We start from the raw sequence: 15,868 nt of genomic DNA, 5'->3' as shown, positions 1-15,868 counted from the left end.
TTTTGGCAGTTTCATTTTTAATTTTACAAAAAGCTTCAAGTGCAGTTAAGTATTTGTCATGCTATACCTGCAAACACCACTGCCATGTGTGTATCATGTTGCAAAAAGGGGCAAAAAGTCTTACACATTGGTAATTGTGTGGTTAGGTGTGCACATGTCTATACTGCACTTGGAAAATGCAACTAAAATAGGAATACATCACAGGTCTTAATTCGATTTGTGTTTACTAAGAGTATGACTTTAGCCAGATTAAGGTAATCAAAAATCTGAGTTTACATAGTAGATTCTTAGAGTTTTGTCCTAATCATGTTAAAATCGGAATATTGTTGTCCATGTAAACGTACTGAATGTGCGTGTTTGAATATTCATGCTTTAAACGTTTCTATCAATTTTTTTGTAAAATGTATTATATTCTTGTTATAGAAATCAAGTCCAAATTATACTCTGCAAGAGCAGGAAAATTCAGACCATGTGACTGATAAGATAGCATGTTGATTTATGTATTGGGAGAAGAAACATGGCAACACCCCGAGCTAAGACAAGTCTTAAGTTTAAAAACCATCAAATTATGCTTTTTGCATTAGGACTCTTAACTTGTTTGCCACTACTTTTGCCTTTAAGTTTTGCATTTGTCGCTCTTTTGGGCTTTCTGGCTTACCCGCCAGCTGCTCCTCAAAAAAAACATGAAGATCAACACACTTCTTTCTTTTCCTTTAGATTATTTTAATTCCCTTTGAGCTAAACTCAACTGTTACTTACCCTTACACATGACCATTCGGTTCGATTGACAAGTTCAACTGAAAATGAATTTCTTTTTTAGATATTAAATCACCATTTACAGTAGTGTCTCTAACATTTAGACCCTTCTGTTACTATAAAGTGTGATTTTTCAAAGTGTGACCTACTTAAAAGTGCAAATGGCAGAAAGAACCAACTTTTCAGTCGCCGGCCAAACACGTTCAGCCAAGATTCATATCCCAACATGGATCTGTCCACCTCTCTGCCCTCCAGTTGGATTTGTTTGCTATCAGAACTGTGAAAACCCAGGGAGAATAATTATCAGCCCACTCGACTGTAAACAGTCCTGCTTACAGCATACTCTAGAGCCAATGCAACACACAGCGATATGGCTCAACTAACAGATCTGTTGGAGAGCTGCCACAGAGATACAGTACTTCCTTCAGGGTTTCTGTCATTTGCTCAGAGGAGTTGAAGTATCTTTGGTGCACTCACTTGAAGACTTAATTATCAAACCATATCAGCCAACGCCATTTGGAATCCTGAAATTCATCAGTCTAAAGGAACAATGTACTTGTACTTATTTCAGTCCAGCTGAATTTGTTAGTACAAACTTTCCACAATGCATATCAAGAAAGTCAGCCAAATCGTCCAGTGAGCCAAAAGCAACAATAAAATGGAAAAAGTGAAGAAGAACTAAGACTCAGGGGGCTGACCATAATTTTGATAAGTAGTGTTTTGCTTTAATTAGTGCAGCTCATTTAGTGTAGGGCTGCAGCTATCGATTATTTTAGTAAATCAAGTATTCTGCTGACCAGTTCATTGGATAATAAGAGAGATCTCATAAAATAAATAACTAATTTGTTTTAGAAATATGAACACTTTTATTACTGAAATTGCACACATTAATAACCGTGAAAACGAAACGCATTTAATGCATTTAATTGCCAAATTCTATTGAAAATACAATAACATAGATACAAAATAAATAAAATAAACTATTAATAAAAGTACAAAAATCAATTTCACATTACTTAAAGGCTAAAACTATAAGGCATAAATCAAAATAATAGTAATAAAACCAATAATAATACCTAAACATTGCATTCGTGTTGAGCAACTTAACTTTCAAGTTTCAGCTTAACTAAAGCTCAAGCATGACTTTACTGTCTTCCTGAAAGGAAAAAAATCAGTAGATAGGAAGGTAATTTCGAACAAGAACAAGAGTCCATACACAATTTCCAAACGAATTTCTCATGAAATGGACATGAAATTAAAGTTTTTTTGGAGAATAAACCCCCTAAATGTCTATCTACATACTTGGAGTTGCAATACTCAATATTTGTGCAAACAATGTGCAGATAGAATGCTTCCATATAAAGCCAATTAAAATTTCAAGTTCTACCAACATCTTAGCTACTATGTCTTAAAAGTTTATTTACTTAAAACTTATGATATCATTTTAGTTTTGTTTGAGTTATCGTAACTTATTAGGGTTTACCATGTATTAATAATTTATATTATAAATAAAATAGCTACTTTAAATGCAACAAGTGTGACGGAGCCAGATTTCTTTAATCGAGAAAAGATCCTCTCTGGTGATGTTGCAACACATCACTCGCTAAGAGTGAAGATTAAGTCTTAGCACAGATTTATACAAAATCAAACTGTTATACTGTTGTACCTTCGCTATTGTAAGAGAGATAACAAATGGGAGTGCGAGAGACATGATTATTGAAACAGAACTAAGTTCAATCATCCCCCTCATCCTCTTATCTTCTATCCTTTCCGTGTCAATTCTCAGCTGATCTTGCAAATGGAAAGGCATCGTGCGTGCCGGGATCCAAACATCTGAGCCTTTCACCAATCTCCAAGAGCATCCGCACGCTCTGCTGAACGTAGAGAATAGGCAGCGAGCTTGTCAACTGCAAAGGACTTTTCTCGATGCTCCTCACAAAACGGCCTCAACAGCAGGTAATTATGATGCTCCAGCGGAGAGCTAATGTAATGATCAGCCCGATCCATTTCAGCTCTACTTTATCACCGCACCTCCGTAGACTCGGCTTCTAATTCCTATTGTTATTCTTATTGAAGTTCTTCAAGGACGAGGAGAATAATGCCCAACCCTGCTTTCACTTATGATTAAAGCATTATGTGTTTGCAGCTGTAGGTTTGCAAGTTGAGAACACGTGAGAACATTAAAGTTGTGGAAAGACATTAATCCTAGATTCGAAAAACAATCCAGACAGAATTTTGAACACACTGGTGAGCATTAAGATCTCATAATACTTGTAATACATACTGCACAATGCGAAAACATCCGTTCACAGAGGAACTGTAGGCAATGAGCAGAGAAAAACTCCCCAAAACAGTTCAAACTTAGGATAAGCATTCGGTGACTGAATGAATGAATGAGTGGTTTGGGTAAATGATAACTCCGCATCCTTACCTTCTGACGGATCTCCTCCTCCATCTTGACTGGTGATCCCAACTCAGCGATCTGTTTGACCCCGTCACTGGCATAACCTCCATACTCCCACAGGATATAGTTCTTCGAATGGGAAGCTCCGATGAGGGCTGACCAGTGATTGGCTCTCCCTGTGAAGGTATATCATTTCTAAGAATGATTCATGATCAAATTACATAATTAATCGGTAAATAAACAATTTGCATCTATATCTCGCACCACAGTTGTTTCTTAGTGAAAAAGAAGTGCATACAAATAGATCATAATATAAATAAAAAAAGAGCAACATGCTAGTCATGCTAGAAACATACTATATATCTATCTAGCTATCTATCAAACATTAAGCATTTTAAACTACTTTAAATGTAAATATTTCAGACTGAAAACCCTCAGACTTAACTTTTCTCAAACTTTTCAAACTTTCTAGTTCAGCTTTCTCATGCCAACTTCAACATTTGTCTTGATTAACTTTTTTATCTAGTTTTATAGTATGTTATGCACAATTACATTTAAATATATTCTTAATACATAAATAGATATATTTAATATTTAATGTTGTCAATCTGTATGAAAGTACAGTTTAACTATTATGAAATAACACAAAGATGCACAAATAAATTACATTCACTTTACATTTAAATATCTTCTTTTCCCATAATAAGTACTCTCTTTAAAAGTATGTACTACTTTTTCACAAGGGGCTGCATTTGATGCTGTCTTCAGGTGCTATCAGAATGACCATAAATGCAGGTTTCCTATTTGGAAATTGGATGTGAATGGCTTCTCAAGTCTGATACCGAAGTTTCTGAGTTGGGTGGGCCATAAAATTTATACATGGGAGGGGACAGCGATTGCTTCTGTCAATGCTATTCTTTATTAGTTTTACTACATCTCGTTGTTGCTAAAGTAGTGCATATAATAATTAAGCATATTGTGTGTTTTATAAACAGTGAAATAAGCACATATTTGATAGAAATTGCAATGACTGTGGCAACTTTGGTACTTTTCAAGTACCTTCACAGAAAAATAGCTATTTTCAAGGGTTTTCCAGGACTTCAATTTCAAAAAGTCAAATTCAAGTACTTCAAACACTTTAAGCAAACCCTGTGAAACATTCAAAAAGACCCACAATGCACTGTAAAAAAAAAAACAGGGAGCACTGATGCTCACATACAGAAATTCTGTAGCACAATTTAGATTGTTTGAGTCAATTCAATACACATCAGGATATAGGACAGATGTTTTGAAAAAAAAAAAACATTCTATACTTATATTGCAGCATAATAATACTTTGCTAGACAGGATGTCGGTGTGCCAATTCATGTCCGCTGTATACTAATTTACACCCTAGGTAATTGTGAAGCACCCGATGTTCAGGTAAAATAATTTATTTTTTAAAAATGCCACACTCTTGCATCCTGTTTCAGCTTCTCCTAATGCAGCACCTGGTTAGAATAACACACGCCTGAGCAATGCAGTGTACGGTGAGATTCAATTTAACATTGCATCTGGTTCTCTCCTCTTCTCCTCATCATTTCCTGTCCTACCTCTACTATTGCTCCTAATAGAACTGTCAAAAAGGTCAAAAACACTGTAAAGAAATATTGCAGTTTCAGGAACTTGCAGCAACAGAAATATTAATCTCAAATTTTCCCCACATGAATTATTTATATACAAAACACTCCATGAATCTCGTGAGACAGGGTTCACGTCATTCATTTGCAGTGAACTCTTAATACAACAAGCCAAGCACTGGCACAGCGGAGGAATCAGTCAAAATGTGGCACAGAGGGAGTGCTCCTAATTAATCTCTACTATGTCAATTTTACTATATTCCATAAATGTGACCCTGGACCACAAAACCAGTCATAAGGTGAAATTTTACAAAACTGAGATATATACATCATATGAAAGCTCACTAATTAAGCCTTCTATTGATGTGTGGTTTGTTAGGATAGGACAATATTTGGCCGAGATACATCTATTTGAAAATCTGGAATCTGAGGGTGCAAAAAAATCTAAATACTGAGAAAATCACCTTTAAAGTTGTCCAAATTAAGTTCTTAACAATGCATATTACTAATCAAAAATTACATTTTGATATATTTATAGTAGGAATTTTACAAAAAATCTTCATGTAACATGATCTTTACTTAATTTCCTATTGATTTTTGGCATAAAAGAAAAATCAATAATTTTGACCCATACAATGTATTTTTGGCTATTGCTACAAATATACCCCAGCGACTTAAGACTGGTTTTGTGGTCCAGGGTCACAAATGTAATATTAGTATAATTTTATATTACGTACTTACAGTGCCTTGCAAAATTATTCATATCCCTTCATTTTTTTAACATTTTGTTTTGTTGCTGCTTTGTTAAACTACTTTAAATTACTTTTTCCCCACATCAGTCTACACTCCCTACTCCATAATGGCAAAGCACAAAATAGGCTTTTAATATTTGTGCAAATTTATTAGAAATAAAAAACTGAAAAGATCCCGTTGCCTAAGTATTCATACCCTTTTCTGGGACACTGGAAATGTATCTCAGGAGCATTCATATTGCTTCTAGATGTTCCTACACTTGGAGTGGAGTTAAACTGTGGCGAATTCATTTGAATGAGTCTGATTTAGAAAGACACACACCTCTCAGAAAAAGTCTAACAGCTGAAAATGCATATCAGAGCAAAAATCAAGTCCTGTGGTCAAGATAACTGCCTGTAGAGCTCAGTGACAGACTTGCGTTAAGGCGATGATCTAGAGAAGAGTTCAGAAACAAATCTGCTGCATTGAAGGTTGACAGAAGCATTCTCCATAATGGAAGACGACTGGAACAACTAGGACTCTAGAAAATGTCCAAGCTGACAGAGATGGAGAGGTGAAAAGGTGAGGCAAAGAATGGCAGATAATTGCCAAATGCAGATGTGCAAAGATGCTCACATCAGACCCAAAAACACTTGAGGCTGTAAAGCTGCTTCAACTATGGACTGAGTTAAGGGTATGAATACTTATGCAATCTACTTATTTCAGTGTTTGATTTTTAAAACATTTGTCAAATTTGCAAATCTGGTTTTTACTTTGTCATTATTATGGTGTATGGAGTGTAAATCGATGTAGGGAAAAACTCATTTAAAGCAGTTTAACATAATGCTGCAACAAAAGAAAATGTGAAAAAAATGAATACTTTTGCAAGGCACTGTATAGAAAAATAAGGTAATGAAATAGATGTGCTATGTGCTATACAGATTAATCCAATTACCCAAAATGTTAAACATTAATTAAACAAAACATTACTGGCAGAACATGAAGGGAGGAAAAGGTTGCATGAAATCTGTTAATAATGTAAGCTGGAATAAAACTTGAATTGCCTAAACAAAAATGCAAACAAATTGAGTCTCTAAATCGCTGTGCCACAATAATCATACAAGTTAAAATCTTGAGTTTTTCATAACCTACAATCATGAAAAGAATAACCCTGCTTTTCTGACAAAGAGTAAACATCCCTCCATTGTGCTGGAGCAGTATGAAGCTTTAGAGGATCTTTGTCTAACTACTGCATGATGCCTTCCACAAATGTCATATAAATGGTTTCCACCTCCCACAAAATGGGGTTCTCCCGCAGGGGCCGGCCAAAAAACACTGAAATAGCTCCATCCAGGGCTTTTTTGGAGCGTGTGTCCTCGATTTGTCCCCTTAGCCCAGCCCTTCAATGGCAAGTTCAACCTTACCACAAACAAATTCTGCACTTTACAGAAATGTACTATATTATATTATGGAGCGACATTACACAGGAGAACTGACAAAGAGTTCTTCTCTGAACCACTAAAAAAGAGTTTCACAAATGGCAACCTATCTTTAAAAAAAGTTGCAACATTTCTTCATACTTTTTTTTTTTTTTCAACTTTATAATGTCCTGCTCTAACAATAAAGTCACCTTGTAGGAAAATCTCTACCCTGAGGTATTAAGTTCCAGATCTCCCAGTCTGGGCCTTTAAAGCCCTCAATCTAATTTCTCCTCACCAATTTAAGCTATTCCACAGGCATGACAGAGTGTTCGCACCAGCTCTGTGAAGAACTGTTTAGCACATCCTCTCTGTGCCGCTAATCCGCTCAATCCGTCAGACCTGTATCAAATCTCACTGATGCACTCTGATGTTCCAATGCTTATTTTCATATGTCCTGCCAAACACGCTATCTCTCTGTTTCTCCTCTTTATCTGCTTCAAAAATATGTATATTTATTTTCCTGGGGGGAAAAAATGTCCTTGATCTACTGGGCTGACAAGATGCTCTGAAATGAAGCGTTCTGAAGTTGATAAGTGTAATACTTTCTCAAATCCCGGTTGAATCTGTAAAGACATTACAATACACCAATGATTAGTGATTCCCACAAGAATATTTGACAGTGGGGCAAATTAAACAGTTATGTTCACACACTCTCAGTTCATAATTAGTTTGTTTATGCTTTACTAGCATAGCTAGTAGTAAAAACAACTAATGTACTAACTATTCATTAGCAGTAAACTGGGAGTTAAAAGTCACAGTTAATAGGTAATAGTTGAAGTGTCCAATTGATCCATATCATGAGACCATAAAACTGTGTCTCATTCACTAACTACTTGCATTCTAATCACTGTGTTTCTGTTCTGTGCAAACATGCTTTATTCAAATGATGTGTATATTAAAAAAGTACTTTATTTACAAAAACAGTGTGATATTACCACCATCATTTGCGTCTTTCTAAATTATTACTGCTGCTTTACAAAGAAGTTAACTGAACCCTCACAGATAACTTCACCATTAGCACTATTGCCATTTTTTCAAGAATCTAGCTGATTTATGTGCCTCAATCATTTAATGAAAGTAGCATGGGAATAAATTAAAATGTGCTTTCAGCTTTGATCAATTAAAGCTGCTTTATCAAGTAATTTATGCAAATACATCAAAATGATAATGACAGCAAATATTCCAGATGTCCACAGCATCATGTTTGTGTGTTTTCTTTCACACAGACGTTTTAGGATATGTGTGTAATTACACTAGCACATGGAAATGCATTATGCAAACGTAATAATCATAAACCCCATGTGTTTATCTACTGTACAAGTGCGTTTGTCTGTTTACCCGTATGTCTTTCACTGTTTCCTAAGCCCATAAATTAGAGCAGCACAGTGTCTTTATCAGGTTCATCTAGCTGCCAGAGTACATTCTAATCAGAGTATTGATCTGAGCTGCAGAAGCTCAAGTGGAGAGTGATTCTAATCCCCAGGCTTAATTTACTCCCAATGAGACACTCTCAAGGTTATCCACACCGACCACAGAAGACAAGAAAAGAGGACAGGTGCTAAGAGAACACCATGAGGAAATTATTGCATATTTCACATCCAGACTAATGTTTGTCGTAAAAATGTACAACACTCCTATTGATATATTGTGAGCGTAAAGTAGACGGAGCCTAAAGATATTTTAAACTACTATTGCTGCTTACTACGGTGGTCATGATGCTAGGGTGCTTTCTAGGGGCATTTGCTAAGATGTTCTGAGTGTTTTTACCAAAATGTTATGTGGTTACTAGGGTAGGGTGACCCATATTCTGAGAATCCAAAAAGAGGACAACCTCCCCAGGATGCAACACCCCCATCCCCTCCCTCCTTTATTGGCAACAGACACATACTGCCCTCCAAAGGCAAAGTGCAGTAACTACGCATTTGGTCAAAATTGAGGCTTAAAATGGACTTTATGAAAACTGTTTTGTCTTGTGGCAAAGTCTCCTGGTCAATTTTGTCCCAAAGAAACGAGAATGTTTCCGAGAAACAAGAGTGTCAACATGTTTGACTAGCTGGCCTAAAAACTTTAAAGGCATTTTTCTCTGTTTCAGTGTTGGTGTAGTTACTGCACTTTGCCTTTGGAGGGCAGCATAGGTGCAGATGGTGCACAATGCTTCCCAGTGAGCAGTACTTGCATTTATCACGACCACGAATGAACATCGGGTATTTTTTTTGCAATTCGTCTGTGAAACTACATTTAAGTTTCGGCATGTTAGTGACACACAGCACTTTCAGCGCAGCTCCTCGTTTGTTTTGTTTTGACAACTGGATCTTTCGCGTCATCAGACAGGTACCTCAGAATAATGCCAGTGGGCAGTGGCTGCATTTAAAGTGTTGAATTAATAACGGTCAGTGAAATGAGGTAAAAGAAACCCGGACATTTTATGATATTTTACAAAATCCCCCCGGACATAATTTTATAGCCAAAAAGGAGGACATGTCCGGGTAAAAGAGGACGTATGGTCACCCTATACTAGGGTGTTCTGAGTAGTTGCTTAATGATCAGCATGACTGTGTGATTGTTCATCTTAAAAACATTCATATCCCCCTTTGCACCACTTTTAAACTAAAGCTTAAGCGACTAGAATCACCACTGGACACTGGATTGCACTGAACAAAGTAGTGGCAATGAGAAAAACAATGCAAATGTAAAAAGAAAGGGTGATCTATGTTATGGTATTTCTTTCTATGAAGCCCATATTCTATACAAGACACAACAAAATACATGTATAGACTATTCTAGGCAAGGGTGAAGTCAGCATTTGGAACATGTAATGTCATTTTACTGGAATGCTATGTGAGTGTCTCTCTGTGGTACAGTAGGCATCACTGGTGTTTGTGCACTCAATATGTTTCAATGTGTTTGAATTTAAGGCTGCTCTGTAGGGATGTAATGATATCAAAAATTCACAATGCAATAATAATAATATATGCAATATGAAGTCCATTATATAACATTTATTGTGATATAATAAAGACAAATAAGATTTGGAAAAAATGAAACTTTTGTACATTTTAAAGCTAATTTATTCTATCTCTATCTCTAAACCATGTTCTTAACTAAGAAAACTTATGTCAGAAACAAAATCTGAATCATGAGTTGAACGAAGTGTGCTCTTTGTGCAGCAAAAACAGACTTGATTAAGCCATAGTGTGCTTTTGGTATTAATTTGTTTGACAGATACTGTGCCAAACTGTAATGGCCCAAAACTCAAACAACACAACACAACACAACACAACCTTTTATGTTAAAATTAGAAGTTTAAATGTATTTACTTTTGCCCGGAAGACCTATTGTTTCATATCGTCATGTGACCATGATGATATCAAGACAGTTTTGCTATGGCACTACCACAATATTGATACCATTACAGCCCTACTGCTCTGTTTAAGAACACTTGCTCCACCAGATGTGCCTAGAGTGTAGCCCTTTTCAACAAAATTGTGAATAGATAAATTACTAGGGTTGGGCTATGTCTACCAAATTGGCATTGGAAAATTGCTAGCGGTAGCCTGTTACATTACAGTACATATAATTTCACTTACCACATAAACAGAGCTGGGAGAGATGACTGAGGACAATGGCGAATGATTTACAGATGCTGAGTACAGCATCTAATCTTGTAAAATGTGTGGTAAGTACTGCCACTGTAGTTTACACAGAGCACGTGCAATTGCAAATCTCGAATGTGAAAGTAAAATGCAATCAAGCATTCAAAAGCAATTTCAATGCCTCACACATTAATACTGCCCTCCAAAGGCAAAGTGCAGTAACTACGCCAACACTGAAACTGAGAAAATGTCTTTAAAGTTTTTACAACAGCTAGTCAGTTATGTTGACGCTCTCGCTCCTCTGAAACGGGACAAAATTGAACCAGGAGACTTTGCCACAAGACAAAACAGTTGTCACAAAGTCCATTTTAAGCCTTAACTCAATTTTGACCAAATGTGCAGTTACTGCGCTTTGCCTTTGGAGGGCAGAACAGTGGCTCCATGACGCCCACAATTTATATACAGTATAATTATCCAATGATATAACTGCGAGAGGAACCACTGAAATATATATCAGCCATTGGTAATGGACGATGGCATCGTCTATCAGCCTAACTCTATAAATTACTTGTAAGTCACAAATAAAACATGGGAAAAAATGTAAAATACACATTTAAATAAAACCTCAGCAACCCCCATGATTTGATGCATCTTTCATGTTTTGCACCAAAGTTTCAATGACTTACTTCTCACTGTCTCTGCACGGTAAACTGGGATACTGGGAACACTGAAAAAATTACACACTTCACATGTCATTGAGGACATGCTGTCTTACTTGGGTAGTCTTTTGGGTGCAGTTTCTCTGACCAGTTTCCATAGAAGGTGACTCTGTATTTGGCAGTTCCACAGGCACAGCAGTCCAGCAGGGGTTTGTCTGTGCTCTCTCCATACAGTGATTCTAAAGGACAAGGGAGGACGGCTGGATTATTACAAATATCTATATCTAAACTGGACTAGAGTTTCAATAAAACACACTTTCGCAAACACATAACCTTTGACGATTCAATACATCATACAGTGTCAAGCATGTAAAGTGTTAACACATGCAAGATGGTATCTCCTCAAAAAAAAGGACATCTTTGCTAGAAACTTGAGATAAACTCCTTGGCCCTCAACTCATGCTGGTACGTTTTTTGTTTTTTGTTTTTTTAATGCCAAATTGATTGCTCAAACAATCATGCATGGGGAACACCCAAAGCTCAGACAAGAACAGGTACATGGGGAGCCAAGTTGGGAAAGAGAAAGACAGAAAGAAGAAAAAGCACCACACACCGAAATAACATCTCATAGAAGTCTGTCTGTAATGTGCCAAACCCTCTAGATGGGAATGATGAAAAACTCACCTTTCTCACACATCCGCTTCGTGAGCGAGCCCTCATCCTGGAATGAGATGATCTTCCTCTGAACAATACTAGCTCTGTGAAGATAGAGAAATGAGAGCATGAGAAAATGAAGAGAATCAGAGTATTTTTTCAATTTTCAATCTATTTGCAATTAAATCCTTCAACTTCTTTAGTGGGTCCACTCCACCTGTACCCAGTAGTTTATTCTTTCTGGTCTTCCAGATTGTCAATTTTGTTGTACCTATAACATAATTTAAGAGACAAAAATATTGTCTTTTTTGACATTTTATACTTAACACACCCTATAAAAATACATTCTGAAGAAGTTCCACCAAAACATCTAAACAAGTCAACCAAAACTTTAAATAGCTCCTCTAATTCAAAAGCAAGTGTTCCACAGTCTATTCTTCACCACAAAACTCACACTCCCCTCTTACTGCTGGACTAAGGTGAGCCACAAATTTACTACTGTGTGTAGCTATTGCTCTGTGAATAAGTCTCCACTGCAAATCTCCAGAACCATTCTCTAGTGGAAATTTATACAAGGGACCTCCACTGATCTCTCAAGGGGAAGTTTGGCCCAAACCACCTTTTCCACTTCAATGGCTGCTGCTCCTTCAGTGCCTTTTTGTTAACAGTCTTAACACATAGGTTTTATAAATCCTTTTAAGACATTTCATCGATTGTTTCAGAGTCCTCTACAGGATGGTCTTCTGACACACTGGTGTCACAGGTTGAAGAAATTAGCAGTTTTTAAGGTGAAATATCAGTCTGTTCATTCAGATCTTCTCTTTGTATAACTTCTTTATGATGCCCCAGCAAAAAAGAGTGTATTTTGTCCAAAAAACTAGTAGCAAGGCATAGAATTATGTTGCTTCACATTTCTCTCCAGTTTTAAAAAACAAGCAATGGGAGCATCCATATCTCTAATAGAACAAAACCGTGACCTTATTTAAGCATTTTTAACTTGGTCCTGTAACAGATGTTTCAATTCTAAGTTCTTCTCACTTAATACATAACTTATGTTAATCCCTTCTTCATTATCCAACATCAACCTTTCTATGTCTCCTATTTCACATGGCAATTTTTGCATTGTAACTTAAAGTAATACCTGAGACTCATAACTTTGACAAAAAATGTATTGTGCACCTTTCCAACCTCCCACTATTGACTTTGTTTCGTAATTATTTTTCTGTAACCTCCATTGCTCCCAAAGATGAGAAAAACACTCACAGAATTACTTCTTATTTATTAAAATGCCAATAATGCTGCAATCTAGAAGTTCTTTTTATTTATGATTGTGATTAGTTATCATATGATGTACGAGAAAACACTAGGAATAGCAGCATCCATCACTCTATTGTTAAAAGACTTAAAATCTAATCTAACTTAATTTTTACTTGTTTTAATCCACATATTTTGTTTTATCCCTTCATTGCTTTTTCTCCAGACATCACTTAAATCATGTTCTTGAATCAGTTTAGTGAGTACACCTGATTGAAAGTGAGGTTCTTCATTGTTCCTATCAACCTTAAAATATTAATTACAGATCCAGTCAATTCATCCAATACAACAGTATGTTACAATTTGACCGATTTCACAAATTTTTCAGTATCTGAAAAAAACCCCACTTATTTCTACTGTTCTTTCAAATGTCTCATCCAGGAAATAATTTATCTCTTGTAGAGAATAAAGATTACCATCTTCCATTTGAGACCCTGTTTCAGAAAAACCTGACATTCGACAGAATGTTTCCTCAACCCTCATGCCTACTTTATTTTCATCCACAGTACTTTCCATTTTCTGATTGAGCATCCTAACTCCAGTAGTACTTGCAATCTCAGAACTCAAAACATTCTCATCCATAACATCTTGTACAACTACAGACTGACTTTCACCTTGGACCACATTTTCCTCAACCTCAATTCCTTCTTTATCATTCTTGTGTACTTCAGCTATAGCCTTTTCAATTACCATTTTCATTCGTTCCATTTGAATATTCTCTCCAGCCGGCTCATTTACATCATGTACTACTCTATCCACATTATCCTCCTCCTCATTCATGTTCGCTTGAACTTTATGAGGACAAGCAAACTGTTTGTGACCAATGTCACCGCATTCAAAACACTTCAACCCAGCAGTAGAAGCATAACTCACATACAACTTACCTTCATCCATGACCATGGACCACAAAACCAGTCATAAGTGTCAATTTATCAAAATTGAGAGTTATACATCAGCTGAATAAGCTTTCAATTGATGTTTGGTTTGTTAGGATAGGACAACATTTGGTTGAGATACAACTATTCAAAAATCTGGAATCTGAGGGTGCACAAAAATCAAAATATTGAGAAAATCACCAAATGATGTCCAAATGATGTTCTTTAAAATCAAGTTTTTTTTATATATTTACTGTAGGTAATTTACAAAATAAATTCATGGAACATGATATGATTTTTGGCATAAAATAAAAATCAAAAGAGACTGGTTTTGTGGTCCAGTGTCACATATAACCAGCGTTGGCTCTTTTAAAAACATGAAAACTTGTCGAAACGACATCACATGTTATAGTCCCGAACTTTTACAACCCAGTGATATTGGGCTCACGATTCTTCCAAACAGAGTTCTCTCTCAATAAATTCATCAGGGATGAACGGCGGCACATTCTAAATATTTACCTTAGGCGTTAACACAAACGCTAAAGGAAAGGAAGAACTGGACAAAAACTCCCATTAATCACAACGCCACTCTAGATAAGTAGCTCAACAAGTTGCTCCTCTGTAAGCAAGACAACTACCGCTTTGTTCATCCTAGATGATGACAATATATTTTCAGTCTGTTTGTTCTCCCACTGCTAACAGCACACCCTCCACCATAACTCCATATTCTGGCACACATCTAATGCCATGGCAGCGACGCCATTCTGACATTCCCCAGTTAAGAGGGAAATGGAGAAGAGTGTAACTTGCAAATCAGCACTTTGAAAAGGCAGCAATCATAAACCCCCATGGGGTGATTGTAATCCCAAAAAAGAGGCGTGTGCCAGATGAATGGCAGCACATCACTAAGGTGAGCTGCGCCCTGCATATCACATTCATATGCATGTGTTTCTGCTGGAACTAAAAAGCAAAAGGCTACAGTTCTAACTGGAACACCAGTTTCCTTATTAGCAGGCAGATCATTATACAGTAACACTGTTCTGACATCTGTTTTTATATACAACATAAATGTGGGCCTGAACATGGGGATAAGGCATTTTAATTGATCAGCTGTAAGTTTGCTTCACCTGAAAGACAATTTTGGCTGATCGGAGTATTGCTGGTGAACAGGATAGTTATTCTGGCCCAGAAGCTGAACCTTCACCAAACCAGAAGAATCTGGTAGAATCTGGTATTTTTAGCAGGATAAACAGAGGATTGAAATTGACACTGAATGAATGAATGAATCAATTAAATGTTTTTTGATTAACCTGGGTTGCAAGTCCAAGAATACAGGGGATGTAAACAAGAAAGAAAGACAGACACTTTGGTCAGGCAGTTGTAATTAAAACCGGATAAGTGATCATGGACTTAAGCTCTGGGATCCAAAAGAGTTGGTGAAGCCTGTTTACATGATGCCATCTCAGAAACTTGTGGCAGCCATGGAGGTCTTTATACAGCCTAGAAAAATCTCAGAGTAAACAAAAAGTCCTTCCTCCTCACACTGAAGCTCCTATTTGAGGAAAAGGCCTGGCATTATTGTCCTGAGAGCTGAGGCCAGTCCAAGTGGTCCTTATCCAAATGACAAGGAATATTTATGAACCGGTAGTTTTCACTCACTGGACCTCTCATTATCCAGTGAGAGATGAAAGTTGCTGATGGCTGAAAATAAAAACTCTTTTACAAGAGTGACCTGGCCAAGAAAGCAGCAACAAATAACATAAAATAAACAAATTTACATC

The 15,868-nt window shown here is 36.6% G+C and overlaps 1 protein-coding gene across 1 annotated transcript in view; it reads right to left on the bottom strand.

Moving 5' to 3' along the window:
• Positions 1-2,531: 2,531 nt before the first annotated feature.
• Positions 2,532-15,868, bottom strand: part of LOC141346199 (spondin-1-like) — a 42,805-nt gene continuing 29,468 nt past the window's right edge. The window contains exons 4-7 of the mRNA XM_073851106.1: positions 11,929-12,002; positions 11,361-11,483; positions 3,188-3,336; positions 2,532-2,630 (exon numbers count right to left, since the gene is read on the bottom strand). Coding sequence (XP_073707207.1) covers positions 2,532-2,630; positions 3,188-3,336; positions 11,361-11,483; positions 11,929-12,002 — 445 coding nt within the window. The remainder of the gene's footprint in view (positions 2,631-3,187; positions 3,337-11,360; positions 11,484-11,928; positions 12,003-15,868) is intronic.

Source organism: Garra rufa, chromosome 11 (genome assembly GCF_049309525.1).
Source record: "Garra rufa chromosome 11, GarRuf1.0, whole genome shotgun sequence".
Lineage (NCBI taxonomy): Eukaryota > Metazoa > Chordata > Actinopteri > Cypriniformes > Cyprinidae > Garra > Garra rufa.
Note: the sequence above shows the minus strand (reverse complement) of the source record. Positions and strands in the feature narration are given on the sequence as shown.